We start from the raw sequence: 19,875 nt of genomic DNA on the forward strand, positions 1-19,875 counted from the left end.
TACGACTTTTTCCCAGGGGAAAAATAATAATAATAATAATAATAATAATAATAATTAAAAAATAAAATAATAATTCAGTTATGTTTAATGATATTGATATGTATAATGAAGATGTAATTTTGATATGTTTATCAATGTTTACCAATTGTTTAATTTATATGATCATCCTAATTTAATTATAATTAACTAAACACACTTTTCAATATTAAAATCATAGAACCATACATCTTTATAATTCACAGACTCGTTTAATTTATATGATCATCCAAATTTAATTATAATTAACTAAACACACTTTTCAATACTAAAGTCATAGAACCATACAACTTTTTAATTCATAGACTTGATTACCTACGGAACCATGGCCCAATTTGAAGAAAACATAAAATTCCTATCAATTTATTGTTTTTGTATTTCTGTATTGTATTCTTTCATGTGGGCATGATCTTAAATTAACCTTTTATTTCCTTAACAAATTTACTTGTATTTTTATTTCCCTCTTAATTTATCTTAAACTAATTAATTATAGAAAATATCATATCAACACATATAATATTAGGTATGTGGTATTAAGTCGTGGTATTGGCCCATGGTAATATAAGAGGAGTTATTTACAAGTTAGGAATTTCCATGATAAAATGAATAAATGAATATTGTTACGTATTTGTTTAAATGTATTTATATTTAACTAATATATTTACTCTTTTCATAATAATAATAATAACAATAATAATAATAATTTAAAAATAAAATCACAGTTTAGTTAATTTTTATGATATTGAGATACATAATGGAAATTTATTTTTGATATGTTTATCAATGTTTATCAACCTTTTAATTTATATGATTATCCTAATTTAATTATAATTAAGACACACCATACTTTTCAATACTAAACATAGAATCATATATGTTTATAATTCGCATACTCCATTACCTAGGGAAGTATGTCACGATTTTAAAAATAAAAACGTTTTCCTATCAATTTCTATTTCTTGTTTTAGTACCTATATATTGTATTATTTCATGTGCACGTAGTCTTAAATTAACCTTTTATTTCCTAAAGAAATTTACTTGTATTTTTTCCCTCTTAATTTATCTTAAATTAATTAATTAAAGAAAATATCATATCAACACATATAATATTAGGCATGTCGTATTGATAAGTAGTGGTATTGTCCCATGGTATTATAAGAAGAGATATTTACAAGTTAATAATTTCTATGATAAATTGAATCAATAAATATTATTACATTTTTTTTCTTCAATTTATTCATGTTTAACTAATATATTTAGTCTTTTAATAATAATGACAATAATTTAAAATCACAATTTAATTAACTTTTATGATATTAAAATGCATAATAAAAACATATTTTTAATATATTTATCATGTTTATCAACCATATAATTTATATAATTATTCTAATTTAATTATAACTAACTCAATACACTTGTACATATTAAAAAATAAAACCATACATCTTTATAATTCACAAATTTGATTACCTATAAAATCTCAGTGCATTTTAAATATAAACATCTTTTCCTATCCACTTTTTGTTTTAGTATTTATGTATTATATTCTTTCATATATGCATATTCTAAATTAACTTTTTTATTTCGTAAAAAAATTTACTTTCATTGTTCTTCCCTTATTTCGTGTTTATTAAACTAGATTACCTACGAAACCATGTTGCGATTTTAAAAATAAACATGCTTTCGTATTAATGTTTTGTTTTATTACATGTGTATTATACTTTTTCATATGCGGTTGCATGATCTTAAATTAACCTTTTACTTCTTAAAGAAAGTTTTTTCCCATTTATATTTAGTACTCGTTGAACTGGAAACATGCTACGATTTAAAAATAAATACTTTTTCTTATCAATTTGTGATTTGAGTACTGTTATATTGTATAATTCATGTGGACCTGATTTTAAATTAATTTTTTATTTCCTAAAGAAATTTACTTGTATTTTGTTTCTCTTATATTTAGTGCTTATTGATCTTGTAATTTTTTTTTTCTTATATTTTATATTTGTTAATGGGGTAGGTTATTTTTTTAATCTAATCATACCATTTGACCCTACTCATTATGATGAATTTGGAAATCGAGGGAATAATAAAGATTTTGAAAATATTCAATAGTTCTTTCCCAATGAAAATATGCAGAAGAAAAAAGACATCATTATATATATATATATATATCTAAATTTTGATAATATTAGATATGAATGATTCATTCCAATTTGATTTTGATAGAAAAAGATTTTTTTTTCCTCAAAATTTAATTTTTTTTTTTGGATATCACAGTTTTCTTTAACCCCACTCATTATGATGAATTTGGGATTCCACGGAATACTGAAGACTTTGAAAATATTCAATATTTATGTCTAGATGACTTTGAAAATATTCAATATTTTATGTCTAGATGAAAATATAAAGGGGTAACATATCATGTAGTGCTTATTATTTCATCTTGTAAAACAAAGTATTATGTCTACATTTCTTATTTGATTTTTTTTTTCTAAATTTTGATAATATTACATAGGAATCATCCTTTCCAATTTGATTGTTGGAGAAGAAGTATTGAAGAGAGTGTGTGGTTATTATTTCATCTTGTAAAACAAAGTATTATGTCTACATTTCTTATTTGATTTTTTTTTCTAAATTTTGATAATATTACATAGGAATCATCCTTTCCAATTTGATTGTTGGAGAAGAAGTATTGAAGAGAGTGTGTGGTTATTATTTCATCTTGTAAAACAAAGTATTATGTCTACATTTCTTATTTGATTTTTTTTCTAAATTTTGATAATATTACATAGGAATCATCCTTTCCAATTTGATTGTGGCAGAAGAAGTATTGAACAGAGTGTGTACGCGGTTTTTTTTATTTTTATTTTTATTTTTTTCTTCTGAAATTTTAATAACTATTTTTTGGTAATACAATTTTGTTTGACCGCGCTGATTATGATGAATTTAGGAATCGATGATGAATTTGTGAATCTAGGGAATACTGAAGACTTTGAAAATATTCAATATTTCTCTCATGATAAAAATATTCAGAAAGGAGCCACATTATTTCATCTTGTAAAACAATGTATTATGACAACATATTTTTAATTTTATTTTTATTTTTTCTATTTTTTGATAATATTACATAGGAATCATCCTTTCAATTTGTTTGTAACAAAAGAACTGTTGAATATTATTGAGAGCCCATACATAGACTCCTTTTTGTTAAATTTTAACAATTGTTTTTCTGATATTACAATTTTGTTTGTACATTTTAAATGCCGATATGGAATACTGAAAGGAGGTATTAATTGAAAATTTCTCATTTCATTCAAAGATTCTAAAAAATGTTCAACCCTTTAGATTTGAATACCAGTTTAGGAATTTGCGAAATAGATTTATATAGTTTGAAATACAAGAACAAGGACACTTTACGCCCAGTTCTGTTGAATGTAAACATGGGCATTATAGAGGAAAATAGATATCTATAGTGTAAGGAGACATATTTGGAGACTACTTTTTTTATCAAAATGATGGACAAAAAAACTACCAAAGATTAGGATCGTATGATATTAAAGATTAGGGTTACTAATCTAGGAGGATTTCGTTGATTCAATTGCATAGGTGTTCAATTGTCGTCATCAGTATTCAGTGTTGTTGTCAATTCAGTTCAACTTCGACAGTTCGACAATGTTGGTTATGGATCATGTTGTTCATGTAATGTTTATGGTTTTCATGGCATTTAGAAGATATGGGTTTGTACCTGGCTGTAGACTTGTGTCCATCAATAGTCCTGCCATGATTGGTTGATGACATGTGTCATGTCATTTCCTCGTAGGTTGATCATCATTGTGGGTTGTCATCCACATTGCAGGGTTTGATATGGTATGTCAACATAGGGTATCGTCATGTCATATTGGTACAAATGTAACTTTGTGATGAAGAAAAGGTACATAGGTTATTTTGTGAAACCTAAACATAATACAAACTTAATGTTAAAAACTTAAACCCTAAGTGCATTAACCTAACACCTAAGCCCTAAACCATTTATCAAAGCCTAATTCTATACCTAATGAATCATTTCCTAAGTCTAAACCTCTAAACCTATGCTCATATAACTCTGGACTATATTCATATGTTAAAAACTTGCAAAACAAACATAAAACCAAGGCCATAGGCCTTGACCACAACCACGTAGAAGGTTAGCTGCTACATGTAACCACTGGGCAGTTGTCACATGCGGGTGGTTAACGAAGCCATCATCAAAACCATCAATATAGCCGCCAGATGTTAGGTCGTGGTTAGACCGCCTTATTCACATGTGGGCAGTCAACCTCCTCTGCGTGGTTAGCAAGCTGCCAACGGTCCTGTGGTTATTATAAAGTTTATTTATGGTTTTTTTTGTTGAATTTGTTAAAACAACAAATGTGATGGTCATTAAACCTCACCTAGGTGTCATGGAACCACAAGACTAAGTTCCACTCATCTTGAGGCAACCAAATTCACCTTGAATTTAGCAAAGGTGGTTTTCATGAACCTGGGGGCTTTTAAAAAGTGAAGTTTTCCTTCATTGATGAGAAGAGTGTTTTTTTTACTTTTTTCTTACAGATTCTTGAGGTCCTAGGAAATTTTGTTTTTAGTGTTATAGGAACATCTCGGGTCGGAATTAGAATCCATAAGAGGTGTTGGAAAGCTGGTTCAGAGGACTACATGATATATCCCATTGAGTTAAAATAATTGGCTTAATTGTGGTCATTACAAAATGTAAGTTTGTAAATGTAGTAGCTGCGTAGAAAGAAAGCAAGAAATCCACTTCATAGATAAGAGAATTCACCCATCTAACACATATTCTTACCACTCCCCGAAATTATGAGTAGTGAAAGAAAAGAAGAACTCCACTTCATAGATCAAAGAATTCACCCATGTAACACATATTCTTCCCACTTCCCCAAATTATGAGTAGTGTTGTGACATAGAATAGAAATAATAATTATCACTCAAACTCCCTGTCTCTGACAATGTATATGTATAATAATTCCACCTCGAAGAAAAGGTTTCGAGCTTAATGGTTTGTACCAAAAAAAGTTAAAAATAAAATTGAATCACTGAATATTATTACATGTTTTTTTTAAATGTATTTATGTTTAAATAATATATTTATTCGTTTAATAATAATAATAATAATAATAAAAAAAATAATAATTTAGTTATATTTTATGATTTTGAGATGTATAATGAAGATGTAATTTTGATATGTTTATCAATGTTTATGAATCGTTTAATTTATATGATCATTCTAATTTAATTATAATTAACTCAACCCAGTTTTCAATACTAAGATCATAGAACCATACATGTTTATAATTCACAAACTGGATTTCCTACAAAACCATGCTGCAATTTAAAGAAAACAAAAATTTCTATCAATTTCTTGTTTTAGTATTTTTCTATTGTATTCATCCATGTGGGCATGATCTTAAATTAACATTTTATTTCCTACAAAAATTTACTTGTATTTTTTCCCTCTTAATTTATCTTAAATTAATTAATTATAGAAAATATGATATCAACACATATAATATTAGGTATGTGGTATTAAGTCGTGGTATTGGCCCATGGTAATATAAGAGGAGTTATTTACAAGTTAAGAATTTCCATGATAAACTGAATCAATGAATATTGTTACATGTTTTTTTTAAATGTATTTATATTTAACTAATATATTTACTCTTTTAATAATAGTAATAATAATAATTTAAAAATAATTTAGTTAATTTTCATGATATTGAGATGCATAATGGAAATGTATTTTTAATTTGTTTATCAATGGTTACAAACCATTTAATTTATATGATTATCCAAATTTAATTATAATTAACTCACCATACTTTTCAATACTAAACATAGAATCACATATCTTATATGATTATCCAAATTTAATTATAATTAACTCACCATACTTTTCAATACTAAACATAGAATCACATATCTTTATAATTCACATAGTTGATTACCTACAAAAGTATGCTGCTATTTTAAAAATAAAAATGTTTTCCTATCAACCTATATTTCTTGTTTTAGTACTTGTGATTGTATTCTTTCATGTGTGCATAATCTTAAATTAACCTTTTATTTCCAAAAGAAATTTACTTTTATTTTTTTTTCCCTTTTAATTTATCTCAGATTAATTAATTAAAGAAAATATCATATCAAAACATATAATCTTAGGTATGTGGTATTAATCCGAGGTATTGGCCCATGGTAATATAAGAGTTATTTACAACTTAAGAATTTCCATGATAAACTGAATCAATGAATATTATTATATGTTTTTTTAAATGTATATATATTGAACAAGTATATTTACTCTTTCAATAATAATGATAATAATTTAAAAATAAAATTACAATTTAGTTAATTTTTATGATATTGAGATGCATAATGGAAATGCATTTTTAATATGTTTATCAATGTTTACCAAACATTTAATTTATATGATTATTCTAATTTAATTATAATTAACTCACCATACTTTTCAATACTAAACATAGAATCATATATCTATATAATTCCCATACCCAAGTTTGATTAATAAAAATCCTTCAATGTCTTTCAATACTCTCCCTGATTCAACCTCAGTCCATTAAATTCACCCACAATCTTGATTTTCTCGACTCCTAACCATTCTCACAGACAAAACCTTTGATGCAATAAAATAAGACACAAAGAAGTCTCAATTTGATATAGTAATTACAATGCCAATTCTATAAATTTCCATGAATATATTCAATCACGAATTCTTGGATAAATTTCCTAACAATGATAACTCCTCATCTACATGATTTGGAGATACCTTAGTTATGGTCTTATGATGGGCATAAACATTGGTGTTTCCTCTCTCAGGTATCACACCATTTAGCTGCAAGCAAATGAACTCAATGTAGAAGAACCCATTTCAATTTTAGGAAACAAAATTGGAAAGCAATTCATAAATGACACAAACACACTCATCAGCCTAATCAGTTTTGTGTTAGCCTGCTGGGACAAGTGTAGCCCTCTCCCTCTACTCCTGATTAGCTTCTACTTTGGGAAATAGATCTTTTGGCTCTCGAGGCCCCAACTCTAGCTTCTTCCTCTAAAACTTGACTTCTCGTTAGCAAATACGAATCTCACTCTAAAGTTATGCGATGCCTCTCTTCACTGTGTCAAGATTTCTGTGGAGTACACTCTCTCTCTACTATGCACTCGCCAGATCTGGAAAAACTTCCTTCCAAATACTATCTCTGCCCCTCGCTGCAAGAAACCACTTCAAATCTCTCTTTGGTAACTATTGCGTCACTCTCTTCATAAATTTGATCTCTGATATCTTACTCGATGTTCTCTCCAACTTCCGAGTAAGCCTGCTCTTATAATCCTTCAATTGAGAACCAATGACCTAGATTAGATTCTAATCAATGGCTCAAATAATTTTTGATTGATCCTCGTCTTCTTCTAGAAGTTTCACCCACAGATTGATTAATACCATTTAATGATTTTAATTTCCTAAGCTTAGAATTAGGGACCCATTAAAAATAATTAATTATTTTAATAAAATTGTCTCGAGGTGGAATTTCCAAAAATGATTTCTACGTATTATGGAATACATGTGCCCAAGGCTCCCTACAATTTTTCAAGCTTACAACACATCGGATACTATTAGAAATCAACAATTTACACCTTTGTAAGTCATGCTAGCCACATATTCTAGGAATCAAAAGTGCATATCATCATGTTTATATTCATATCATCACTAAGTTTGAAAGCGTCCCTTTTACAAAGAGTGGTATGCATGACATCTACAATTTAGCATGGAAATTAGAGAACCAATAACATATCGGAATCTTCCATTCTTATCATTTGAAATTATGATGTCAGCACATTCATACAATGCACAACCATCATCAAAATTATGTAGTAGAGCCCCACTTCCTTCTCGAAGGGTGATCCATTACTTGTGTTAACATTTCCAAAAAATTTAAATATTACAATTTGTCATGACATTTGCAATATGGGTAGTAAAAGGGTTTTCACACTAGAATACAAGTGTACACCTCAGCTTCACATTTTTTACCTTTCCAATGGTCCATAAGGCCAAAAGTGCCAGCTCTTCAAACTCAAAACAACCTAGATACTTTTTCAAATTGGGGCGCATTACTAAACATTAAAAGTTCCTTTTATTCCATTACTAAACATTATAAGTTCCTTTTATTCCATTTTGTTTCTAATGACGGACTAGTCAGTTGTAGTCATAGGTCGTTATGGTAAATTTCTAGTGAGTATTCTAAGTGAGTGATGAGTCATTCCTAAAAAAAATACTCATTTTACTCTCTAATATTTAGTTTTTAGCTATTTCAACTAATGTATTTCAGAATCATATATTTGGAGAGCATTTTCTAGGCAATGTAAGGAAATGTCACTTGATAAATAGGTTTAGATGTTTCTAAATTTACATTGTTATCATATTAATATAAATATGTCCTAAAAGTAAAAATAATACTACACATGTTTTAATGAATTCAATGATTAAGAAATAGAGTAAATTAGAAAAATAAAAGCATTTGTTACCACTTTGTGTATACTTTTAATTTATTCTTCTTTCTAGACATCTATAGTTGTATTCAAATGACAAATCTTTGATGTCGAACATTATTAGATATAGGAAGAATGAATCTCATACAATAGATATGATGTAATAACTTATTATAATTAGGTACGAATTCTCTCCATTTTCCTATATCACCATAGTCATTACTAAGAATTTTGTCGAACAACATGGCAAGTAGTCCAAATCATACATATGAGTTCCTTGTTTCATTAGAAGCACATGTCATTTCTTCTAAAAAATTACAATGAGAAACAAAAAAAGAATGAAAATATTTAAGGATGAACATGCAATACTATAAATCATTTAGTTCATATCTTAGAGTTGATTCATGACTAAATTTACATGCACGCCATGTATAGTTCTTTTATGATATAAGAAAGGGTTAAGATATATATATATATATATATATATATATATATATATGGTTTTAATACACAAGTTTTAGATATTTTAATGGGCCAAAATTAAATGTTGAAATTAAGTTTCATTTTGTATCATTTGGATGGATATTCAATTTATTACAGAAAAAAATTATGAGATATGTTAAATTTCTAATCATTAATTGACATGCCTTGACCTCAAACCATGTCTTTATATTTGATCCTTGAAGGCAAGTGTTATCACATCATGATGAGAACAAATCATTTAGAAAATTGTAAACACTATTTATATCCTAAGAATTAATAGATGATTTCACAATTTTTCCATAAAATAATCTTACAATCCTTTAGGCCGAAATGAATTTTTGATATGTTAGTTTAAAAAGTATCAATATAAAAAACAAAAAAAATATTAATTAAATTTAAAAAATTACTATTTTTAGGTTTAATAAAACTTTATAATGTGTAATACTATTTTGTTTATCACCACTAATAATATAAATGATTTCAAATACTATTGAGATAAAAGGGACATTCATATCATCATGCATAAATAACTAACTGTAACCATTATTTTAAAACTTATACCAAAAAGGTTCACACAATTTTATTGAGATTGAGATAAGAGAAAAGTTTTGCCAAATGATTACATTACTTGAATGGCATTTATTTATTTACTTGCTACGAGGTGATGAGAACCTAGGGTAAAAGCAAGCAGACCACATTAGTGATGTGCATGTGCTCCTGGTGAGATTTAATAACACAAAATATGAGACCAGGGAGATTAAGCATGCGGGATAGGACGAAGGCGATGGGCATGGGGAGGTGGAGATGGAGGGCAGTGAGAATGAGGGGGTACGGGGTAGCCCGGCTTGTGGCACCCGGATGCGGCCTTTGTCGACCCTTCTGCCAATCTTCCAGAACCTACTTCTTCGTTAGACTTAGCGGCAGCAGCTTCAGCTTCAGCTCTAGCGTGTGTCACCAGAATCGTCGAAGTTAACAACAGCATTGCTACTATTGATATCCAGCACAACCGCGCCATTTCCGTCTTCTTGGATTTCATGGCCATCTTGTTGATATAAAGTGAAAATAAAATGATGAATTCTAAGTCTACTTGCAGAATGTATAACGGAATCGATATTAGAAAAAGGAATTGAGAATTGGGTTTTGGAATTGTAGTGCGATGGATGGAATTTACTTATAGACAACACACCGGCATGGCATGGAGGGTTTACAATCGGTCGAAGGAATTCAGTGAAACTCAACCCGAAATCGTGTCAAAGCGAAACCCGACTTTCTCACTCTCCGTTACGGTCAACATCTACTTGTGCGTGACACTCGTTTTTCACAATCACCCCATCTCTCAAATCTGTTACATGAATCCCCAGTATTTGATTTTGCGTGTTAATCTTTGACTCTTGAAATTTAGAATCTGATTTCAACTTGCACGATGATGGAATCCTTGTTGCCGGGAATGAAAAGAAGTGCAGGCCGATACAAATTTAATTATTGTAAAAGCCCTCATAGGTTTTAATTATGTTGGTTCAAATCTATATTTCTAAAAAATATCCATTCACATCAATGGTAAATTGAGAGAGAGTGAGTTACTTAAGGTTCATACCCTTCTAGGGTACTCCCGAAATCGTGTCAAAGCGAAACCCGACTTTCTCACTCTCCGTTACGGTCAACATCTACTTGTGCGTGACACTTGTTTTTCACAATCACCCCATCTCTCAAATCTGTTACATGAATCCCCAGTATTTGATTTTGCGTGTTAATCTTTGACTCTTGAAATTTAGAATCTGATTTCAACTTGCACGATGATGGAATCCTTGTTGCCGGGAATGAAAAGAAGTGCAGGCCGATACAAATTTAATTATTGTAAAAGCCCTCATGGTAATTTCTTAACTAGGTTTTAATTATGTTGGTTCAAATCTTTATGGGAAAATGAATGTTAAGGCAATAAGTTTGCCACATTGGTTCATCATGTCAATTTCCATAGTTTTGAGATATCATAGTTGTAATTATATCTCTATAGATCCAAATTAGTTATCAAATCGAAAAAAATAAAAATGATACATATTCTTAGTGGCTTTATAATTATACATAAAATCTCACATTTGGAGAGTCTCATAACAATACATGGAGCAAATGTGTATCGAATGTCATCTTTCTAACCCCATTGAGTATAGTACCACATAGGTATATTATACTTGTCTTCATCAAAGGTACGACAATTTTCATTACTGATATGCTTCTAGGCCAAAAACATCGAACCCCAAAGAAGCCATTTATTTAAAGATTTCCGCCACTATTTCCGAAACCTTGTACATAGGGGTATCCTTTTTTTGGAATCAACTTACCATTTAAGTTTATAATGAATTCATGTTTTTCCACATAGAAGGATGAACTTGAGTATCTATTCTCCCAAAACTTGTTTTTTTGCATAATGCTAGTTACATAAACAATTTGAAGATATTTAGTAATATAAAAAGGGATTCTATACTTTATAAAAAGAAACAAGTATCAACACAACCATCAATGCAAACTACACTACTACATGAGGGAGGAACACATATTGGTAATATGCTATTACAATATACTTCAGGAAATGAAAATGTTGTTTTGCAGCAATTTGCAATGAGAACATTGTATGGTATGTTGTTACGTTGAATACAAATCCAAGCACTACCAACAATATTAGAGAGATCCTCCAAAGTGTTACCCCCTTAAAAAAGCAAGCCCCTCACAAGATAGTCAAGAAGCTCCAAGATATTGTCCCCACCTTGTCAGACTTCCATGGTACTCCTTTTGTGGGTGTGGGAAAGAACGTTAAGATAATAATCATTCCACATTGATTCATCATGTCAAATTGTACAATTTTAGGATATCACAGTTGTAATCATATCTCTACAGTTCAAAATAAGTTATTGAATAAAAAAATTAAAACAATGAATTATTTAACATTTTATTTATGTTCAAAAGTTGTACCAAAATAGTTTCAATGAGTAGAGAGTCACATGTTGGAACTAAAATAGTGTACTTAAGTGGAAGTGTAGATGGTTTATAGTTGCAAAAGATCTGAGGCTATTGTAACCAAGACGAAAAATTGGATTTCCAGCCTCGAAAACTAAATGCAATGGTAACGATAAGCTATCATGGTAAATACATTGTGGAAAGCATTCCAATACGCTAGGCACAATTACCACATGCCCCTATTCAATTGGATTCACCTGCAGTATAGAAAAGAATAACATTAGAAGCGCATCAATGAATAATATAAAACCCAAAAAACTCCATGGAAAGGTGTTGTCATAATCATTATTTCTAATTAAATTTATGGAACACACATTTGGACTGTCAAGGGCATGAACCGTCTCTTTCCGCCCTACTTTGGTGAAGTTGAACTTACAAGGGTTGAAGCCCTGCAAGACCTTCTACACTTGAAATTCGGTAGGAAATTTCTTAAGATGATGTCCTTCATTCAGTTGAGCAATGAAAACATATTCGTCCGTGATGATCTACAATTTATTACACTCGCATAGTCTGCGGATAGAATCCATGTTAAAATGTGTCCTTAAAAGCATCACCCCAAAAGGCATAAGCAAGTTAATGTGTGTTCAATAGGAAATTTCAAGAATTTGCATCACATTTTGCACTTTGAAATTTTATATGTTCCTACAATTTTCCATACATTCAATGCTTTTATGGGATGCAATATTTTAGTATGTATTAGGTTCCTATACCTAAAGAAATTCGAACAATTCTTAGTAACTCTCACAATAGCTAAACTGTTTATTTACATAATAATGAATATAAAATGTGAGAAAGTGAGGGTATTGATTTAAATCCTACAAAGGAGTGGTATACCTATTTGAAAAATAGGGAAAACAAGTGTATTAATCTCACCTCGTAAAACCGAATAGAATTCCACGGGAGACTGACATTCATGCGAACAATGGAGATATTGGCACAAATCACAAATTTTACAAGCTCAAAGAAATGTAAATGGGAAGCCTAGATATAACCCATAAAATGAAGAATAATTTTCATTAGTATGGTCATTCCAAAATGTAAGTATATCAATGTAGTAGCTGCATAGAAAGAAAACAAGAACTCCATTTCATAGATTAGAGAATTCACCCATTTAACACATATTCTTCCCATTACCCCAAATTATGGGTAATGTTGTGACCTACAATAGAAATAAATGCAAATCTCTCTCTCTCTCTCTCTCTCTCTCTCTCTCTCTCTCTCTCTCTCTCTCAGAAATATATGTATTAGAATTTCGCATCAAATAAAAGGTTTCGAGCTTAATGATTTGTAAACAACACAAGTAAAAAATCAAAAGAAGTCATCTAACCAGAGAATAAATATCAATAAGCTTTAAAATTACAAATGCTTCAATATGATAAAATTAAATAACAAGATATCCTCTACATTGAGATGAGGTGTTTGTCTTACATATAAATTCTTTGATAGTAATTTATGAGCTTGATATAGATTCTCAGTAACTTTTGTCACTACTTTAGTGGTTTTTTAAACAATTTCTATGATATTTTTGAGCTTTTTGAGTTCTATGTTTTCAAGATTTGCAAAGATAATGATTGTTTAAAATGTTTTCTAAAGGTATAGTTAATACTATTAGGAATAAGTAATATATCGGCCCAATTTTGGGTAGTTATGATAGTATTTATATTTTATTGGAATAATAAAAAAGAACCAAACTTTGTGAGAGCTAGCAAGATCTTCGACACAGATGTATGAATCCTTAACCAAGGGACAAAACAAGTGTGGTGTATAGAAACAAATGATAAAACCGGGTCTTACATATCCACTGAACTACATTTCTGGTTAGTGGTTTTTCAATTATACATAAAATCCCTCATTTGGAGAGTCTCATAACAATACATGGAGAAAATGTGCATAAAATTCCATCTTTCCAACCATTGAGTACATTACCACAGTATATTATACATGTCTTCATCAAAGCTATGACAATGCTCATTACTGATATGCTTCTAACCCAAAAACTTTGAACCCCCAAGGAAGCCATTTATCTAAGCATTTCCTGGACTATTTCTCAAACCTTGTATATAGGGATATCCTCCTTTTGCAATGAACTTACCATTTATGTTTTCCCACATAACAATATTAACTTGAGTGTCTAATATATCTTAGTCCACTTCTCTCAAAGCCTATTTTTTTACTTAGCATTAGTTATATACACAATTCAGAGATGTTTAGTAATATAAAAAAGGATTATACACTTTATTAAAAGAAACAAGTCTCAACATAGCCATTAATGTTAACTATGTTGCCGCATGAGGGAGGAACAAATATTGGTAATATGCTACTACAATATACCTAAGGAAACAAAAAACCCTTTTTGCCACCAATTTGCAATGAGAACAATGTATGGTATGTTTTTATTTGAAGACATATGACAACACTACCAACATCATTGGAGAGATCCTCCGAAGTATTACCCCCTTAAAAAAACCGACCCTCATAGGATAGTCGAGAAGCTCCATGATATTGACCCTGCCTTTCTCAGACCTTCATGGTACTTTTTTTGGGTGCTTTTTCAATCACGAAAGGAATGTTGAGGTAATAACCTTTCCGCATTAATTCATCATGCCAATTTTCACACTATTTAGATATCACAGATATCTCTATAGTTTAAAAATTTGTTATCGAATTGAAAAAAATGGAAAGAATGAAATATTTAACCTCTTCTTATTTCTATTCAAATGTTCCACCGAAATTGTTTCAATCCAAAAAGAGTCAAATGTCACAACTAAAATAGTGGAGTTAAGTGGAATTGTAGTTGGTTTATAGTTGTAAAATCTCAGAGGATTTTGTACCCATGAAAAGAAAATGGGTTCCCAACCTCGACAACCAAATGAAATTCTAGCAACAAACTATCATGGTTAATGTGTTTAGGCAAGCAGTCCAATACTCAAGAAGCACATTCTCACACTCAATTGGACTCACCTACAGTATAAGAAACAATAACATGAGAAGTGCATCAAAGTGCACTCAAAACCCTCAAACACTGCATCAAAAGGTGCTTACATCCTCGCTATTTATGGTTACATTTATGGAAATCAGAGTTGGACTATCAAAGATAGGGAATTTTTCCAAGTACTGAAATTTTTTTTGCTCACTTTCTTCAAAATGGAAAAACACCTCTTCCTCGCCTACTTTGGTGAAGTTGAATTTACTAGGGTTGAAGCCCTAAAGCACCTTGTCCACTAAAATTCAGTAGGACATTTCTTAATATGACACCGTTCATTTAGTTGAGAAATGAAACCATATTTTATAGGGATGATCTGGAATTTAATACCCCCACACAGTTTGTGGATACAATCCATGTCAAAACATGTCCTTAAAAACATCACCCAAAAAGGCATACCCAAATCAATCTGTGTTGAATAGGAAATTTCAATAATTTTCATCACATTTTTCACATTGAAATTTTATATGTTCATGTTGTTTTCCATACTTTTAACACTTTTATTGGATGTAATATTTTTAGTATGTATTCAGTTCCATATAAAAAAATACTAACAATTCTAAGTAACTTTGACAACATCGCAACAATTTATTTATATAAAAATGAACAAAAAAGGTGAGAAAGTGAATGTCTTAATTTAAATCCTATAAAGGAGTGGGATAATTGTTTGCAAAATAGGGAAAACAAGTCTATCAATCTCACCTAGTAAAAATAGACATAATTCCACATGAGACTCACATTCATGCCAACAATGGATAAATTGGAACATATCATAAATTTTTCAAGCTCAGAGAAAGGTAAATGGGGAAGCTAGATATATCCCATATAATGAAAGTAATTGGCTTCATTGTGGTCATTCCAAAATGTAAGTCTGTAAATGTAGTAGCCGCATAGAAAGAAAACAAGAACTCCACTTCATAGATAAGAGAATTCACCCATCTAACACATATTCTTACCACTCCCCCAAATTATGAGTAGTGAAAGAAAACAAGAACTCCACTTCATAGATCAAAGAATTCACCCATCTAACACATATTCTTCCCACTTCCCCAGATTATGAGTAGTGTTGTGACCTAGAATAGAAATAAATGCATATAACTCAAACTCCCTCTCTCTGACATAGAAATGTATATGTATAATAATTCCACCTCGAATAAAGGGTTTCAAGCTTGATGGTTTGTACCAAAAAAGATTAAAAATAAATTTGAATCAATAAATATTATTACATGTTTTTTTAAAATGTATTTATGTTTAACTAGTATATTTATTCTTTTAATAATAATAATAATAATAAAATAAAATAATAATTTAGTTATGTTTTATGATATTGAGATGTATAATGAAGATGCAATTTCGATATGTTTATCAATGTTTACTAATCACTTAATTTATATGATGATCATAATTTAATTATAATTAACTAAGCACACTTTTCAATAATAAAATCATAGACCCATACATCTTTATAATTCACAAACTTGTTTAATTTATATGATCATCCGAATTTAATTATAATTAACTAAACACACTTTTCAATACTAAAATCATAGAACCATACAGATTTATAATTCACAGACTTGATTACCTATGGAAGCATGGTACAATTTGAAGAAAACAAAAAATTCCTATCAATCTCTTTTTTTAGTATTTATATATTGTATTCTTTCATGTGGGAATCATCTTAAATTAACCTTTTATTTCCTAAAGAAATTTACTTGTATTTTTATTTCCCTCTTAATTTATCATAAATTAATTAATTATAGAAAATATCATATCAATATATATAATATTAGGTATGTGGTATTAAGTCGTGGTATTGGCCCATGGTAATATAAGAGGAGTTATTTACAAGCTAAGAATTTCCATGATAAACTGAATAAATGAATATTGTTACATATTTTTTTAAATGTATTTATATTTAACTAATATATTTACTCTTTCAATAATAATAATAATATTAATTTAAAAATAAAATCACAATTTAGTCAATTTTTAGGATATTGAGATGCATAATGGAAATTTATCTTTAATATGTTTATCAATGTTTACCAACATTTTAATTTATATGATTATCCTAGTTTAATTATAATTAACTCACCATACTTTTCAATACTAAACATAGAATCATATATCTTTATAATTCACATACTCGATTACCTAGGGAAGTATGTCGCTATTTTAAAAATAAAAATGTTTTCCTATCAATTTCTCTTTATTGTTTTAGTACCAGTGTATTGTATTATTTCATGTGCACATAGTCTTAAATAAACCTTTTATTTCCTAAAGAAATTTACTTGTATTTTTTCCCTCTTAATTTATCTTAAATTAATTAATTAAAGAAAATATAATATCAAGACATATAATATTAGGCATGTGGTATTGGCCCATGGTAATATAAGAAGATATATTTACAAGTTAATAATTTCTATGATAAATTGAATCAATAAATATTATTACATTTTTTTCTAAATTTATTTATGTTTAACTAATATATTTAGTCTTTAATAATTTAAAATCACAATTTACTTAATTTTTATGATATTAAGATATATAATAAAAACTTATTTTTGATATATTTATGAAGGTTTATCAACCATATAATTTATATAATTATAATTAAGTCAATACACTTTTAAATATTAAAAAATAAAACTATACATCTTTATAATTCACAAATTTGATTACTTATAAAATTCCGTGCATTTTAAATATAAATATCTTTTCCTATCAACTTTTTGTTTTGTTTTAGTATTTATGTATTATATTCTTTCATGTATGCATGATCCTAAATTAACTTTTTATTTCCTAGGAAAATTTACTTTCATTGTTTTTCCCTTATTTCATGTTTATGTAACTAGATTACCTACGAAACCATACTGCGATTTTAAAAATAAACATGTTTTCGTATTAATGTTTTGATTTATTACATGTGTATTAAATTTTTTCATATGCGCTGGCATGATCTTAAATTAACCTTTTACTTCTTAAAGAAAGTTACTTGTATTATTTTTTCCCATTTATATTTGGTACTCGTTGAACTAGAAACATGCTACGATTTAAAAATAAATACGTTTTCCTTTCAATTTCTGATTTTATATTTTATATTTCATGTGTACATGATTTTAAATTAATTTTTTGTTTTTTAAAAGAAATTTACTTGTATTTTGTTTCTCTCTTATATTTAGTGCTCATTGATCTTGTAATTTTTTTCTTCTTATATTTTATATTTGTTAATCGTGTAAGTTTTGTTTTTTTAATCTAATCATATCACTTAACCCTACTCATTATAATGAATTTGGAAATCCAGGGAGTAATAAATAGCATTGAGATCAAGGTGGGACTATCTACCATTTTCCGATTGACTTTGGCATTGATGAAATAGTTGACCTAGTGGTCTAGCACACACAATTGCTAGGGAAATTCCAGTCAACACCAGTGGCCAGTTATTGTGTGAGGGAGCTCCATGGCTCATCAGGTTATGTTGGTTATGCATGGGGTCACGAGTTAATCAACACACCCTTGCAGGAGATTGTCAGAGGAGGTGGCATTGGCAGGCCACCAGACAGTGCCTTGTATGGGGTTGGGAATTCTCCTGTAACATCCCTTGTGAAAAGTTAATGTTAGTAAATAGTGAAAGTAATTATTGAACAAAGACTTTATTTGAGAAATATATATATTCCTATTATTAATTTTATGTGAATGAAAAACAGTTGTGTTGGTACTATTTGAATTGAGTTATGATTAATCATGGTTAGTAACTGAGGAATCAGTTAGAGTGGAACCCTAACTACCTTGAGGTAGTTGAGACACCAGAGGAAAAAGGGGGAAATGCCATGTCTGGTTAGGATTAGATGGCAGAGGAAAAAGAAGACATTCTTGCTATGTCTGGTTAGGATCAGATGGCATAAGAGGAAAGAATTTCCTGTGTACGCTATGTCTGGTGAGGATCAGATAGCGTTTACTGGCAAGACCAGTGTAATTGCGGTCGAGTAGGACCTGCAAGTGCTTGGGGGTGGAAGGTCAGAGAAGGACTCTTCCTACGGACGGGTGGACTAGCAAGCATTCAAGTAGGTTTGCAGAGAAGCAGGTATGGCCTACTATGAGACTATTTATTTACTGAAGTTGTCTCTTATACTGTACTGTGCTAAACTAATACACTGTTCTGTGATAAGAAATGGTAACAGTAGGGATTAGTTGACTATTATTCTTAACTGAGAATGAAAAGAAAATCAAACAGTATTTGTTGTAATATAGACAGAGACCGAAAACGCATTTGTATTTGAAGCGATAACAGACATCAACCCTTGCATTTATCTAGAAATAACATTAAGATACAAATCAGAATAAACAAGTCCTTATTATCTGAGTGATGGTTAGAAATATGGAAGGGGTGGTGCCGTAGACCCTCTGTGTTATTTTACAAGTCAAGCAAACGAAATATACGTTCTGTACAGCAAGAATCGAGTGAAATAGAACATGCATTCTTGAATAGAAACTGATAATACGCATTCACATAAGGCGGACTGGTAAGTCTCGCAACAAGATGAGAACAGATAAACGATAACGTTGTTTACATAAAATAAAGAAACATAAATGCAGACCAAACCCCGACCTGGATAGCCGTAACCGGAGAGCGGTAAGAACCTCATAAGGTATGAATCGAACCCTGTAACTTTTGCATGCACGGGTTACATATTCCAAACAAAACGTATTTTGACTATTATATAAATAAACAATATGCGCGACAAGGATAGTATGATATCTGTGGTATATGCATTCCTCAGTCCGATTCTTAAGTAAACCCTCAGCTA

The 19,875-nt window shown here is 29.6% G+C and overlaps 1 protein-coding gene across 1 annotated transcript; it reads right to left on the reverse strand.

Annotated features, from left to right (window-relative positions):
- Nucleotides 1-9,829: 9,829 nt before the first annotated feature.
- Nucleotides 9,830-10,087, reverse strand: LOC149149116 (uncharacterized). The gene has a single exon (XM_089445076.1). The coding sequence runs from the start codon at nucleotides 10,085-10,087 to the stop codon at nucleotides 9,830-9,832; it is 258 nt and encodes an 85-aa protein (XP_089301202.1).
- Nucleotides 10,088-19,875: the final 9,788 nt, after the last annotated feature.

The sequence above is a fragment of the Pinus tabuliformis genome, chromosome 9 (assembly GCF_031772625.1).
Source record: "Pinus tabuliformis cultivar Carrire ecotype Pingquan chromosome 9, CPIR1, whole genome shotgun sequence".
NCBI lineage: Eukaryota > Viridiplantae > Streptophyta > Pinopsida > Pinales > Pinaceae > Pinus > Pinus tabuliformis.

Excerpts from the sequence above, each read along its gene's own strand:
- LOC149149116 (XM_089445076.1), bottom strand. The coding sequence starts at position 10,087 with ATGGCGCGGTTGTGCTGGATATCAATAGTAGCAATGCTGTTGTTAACT.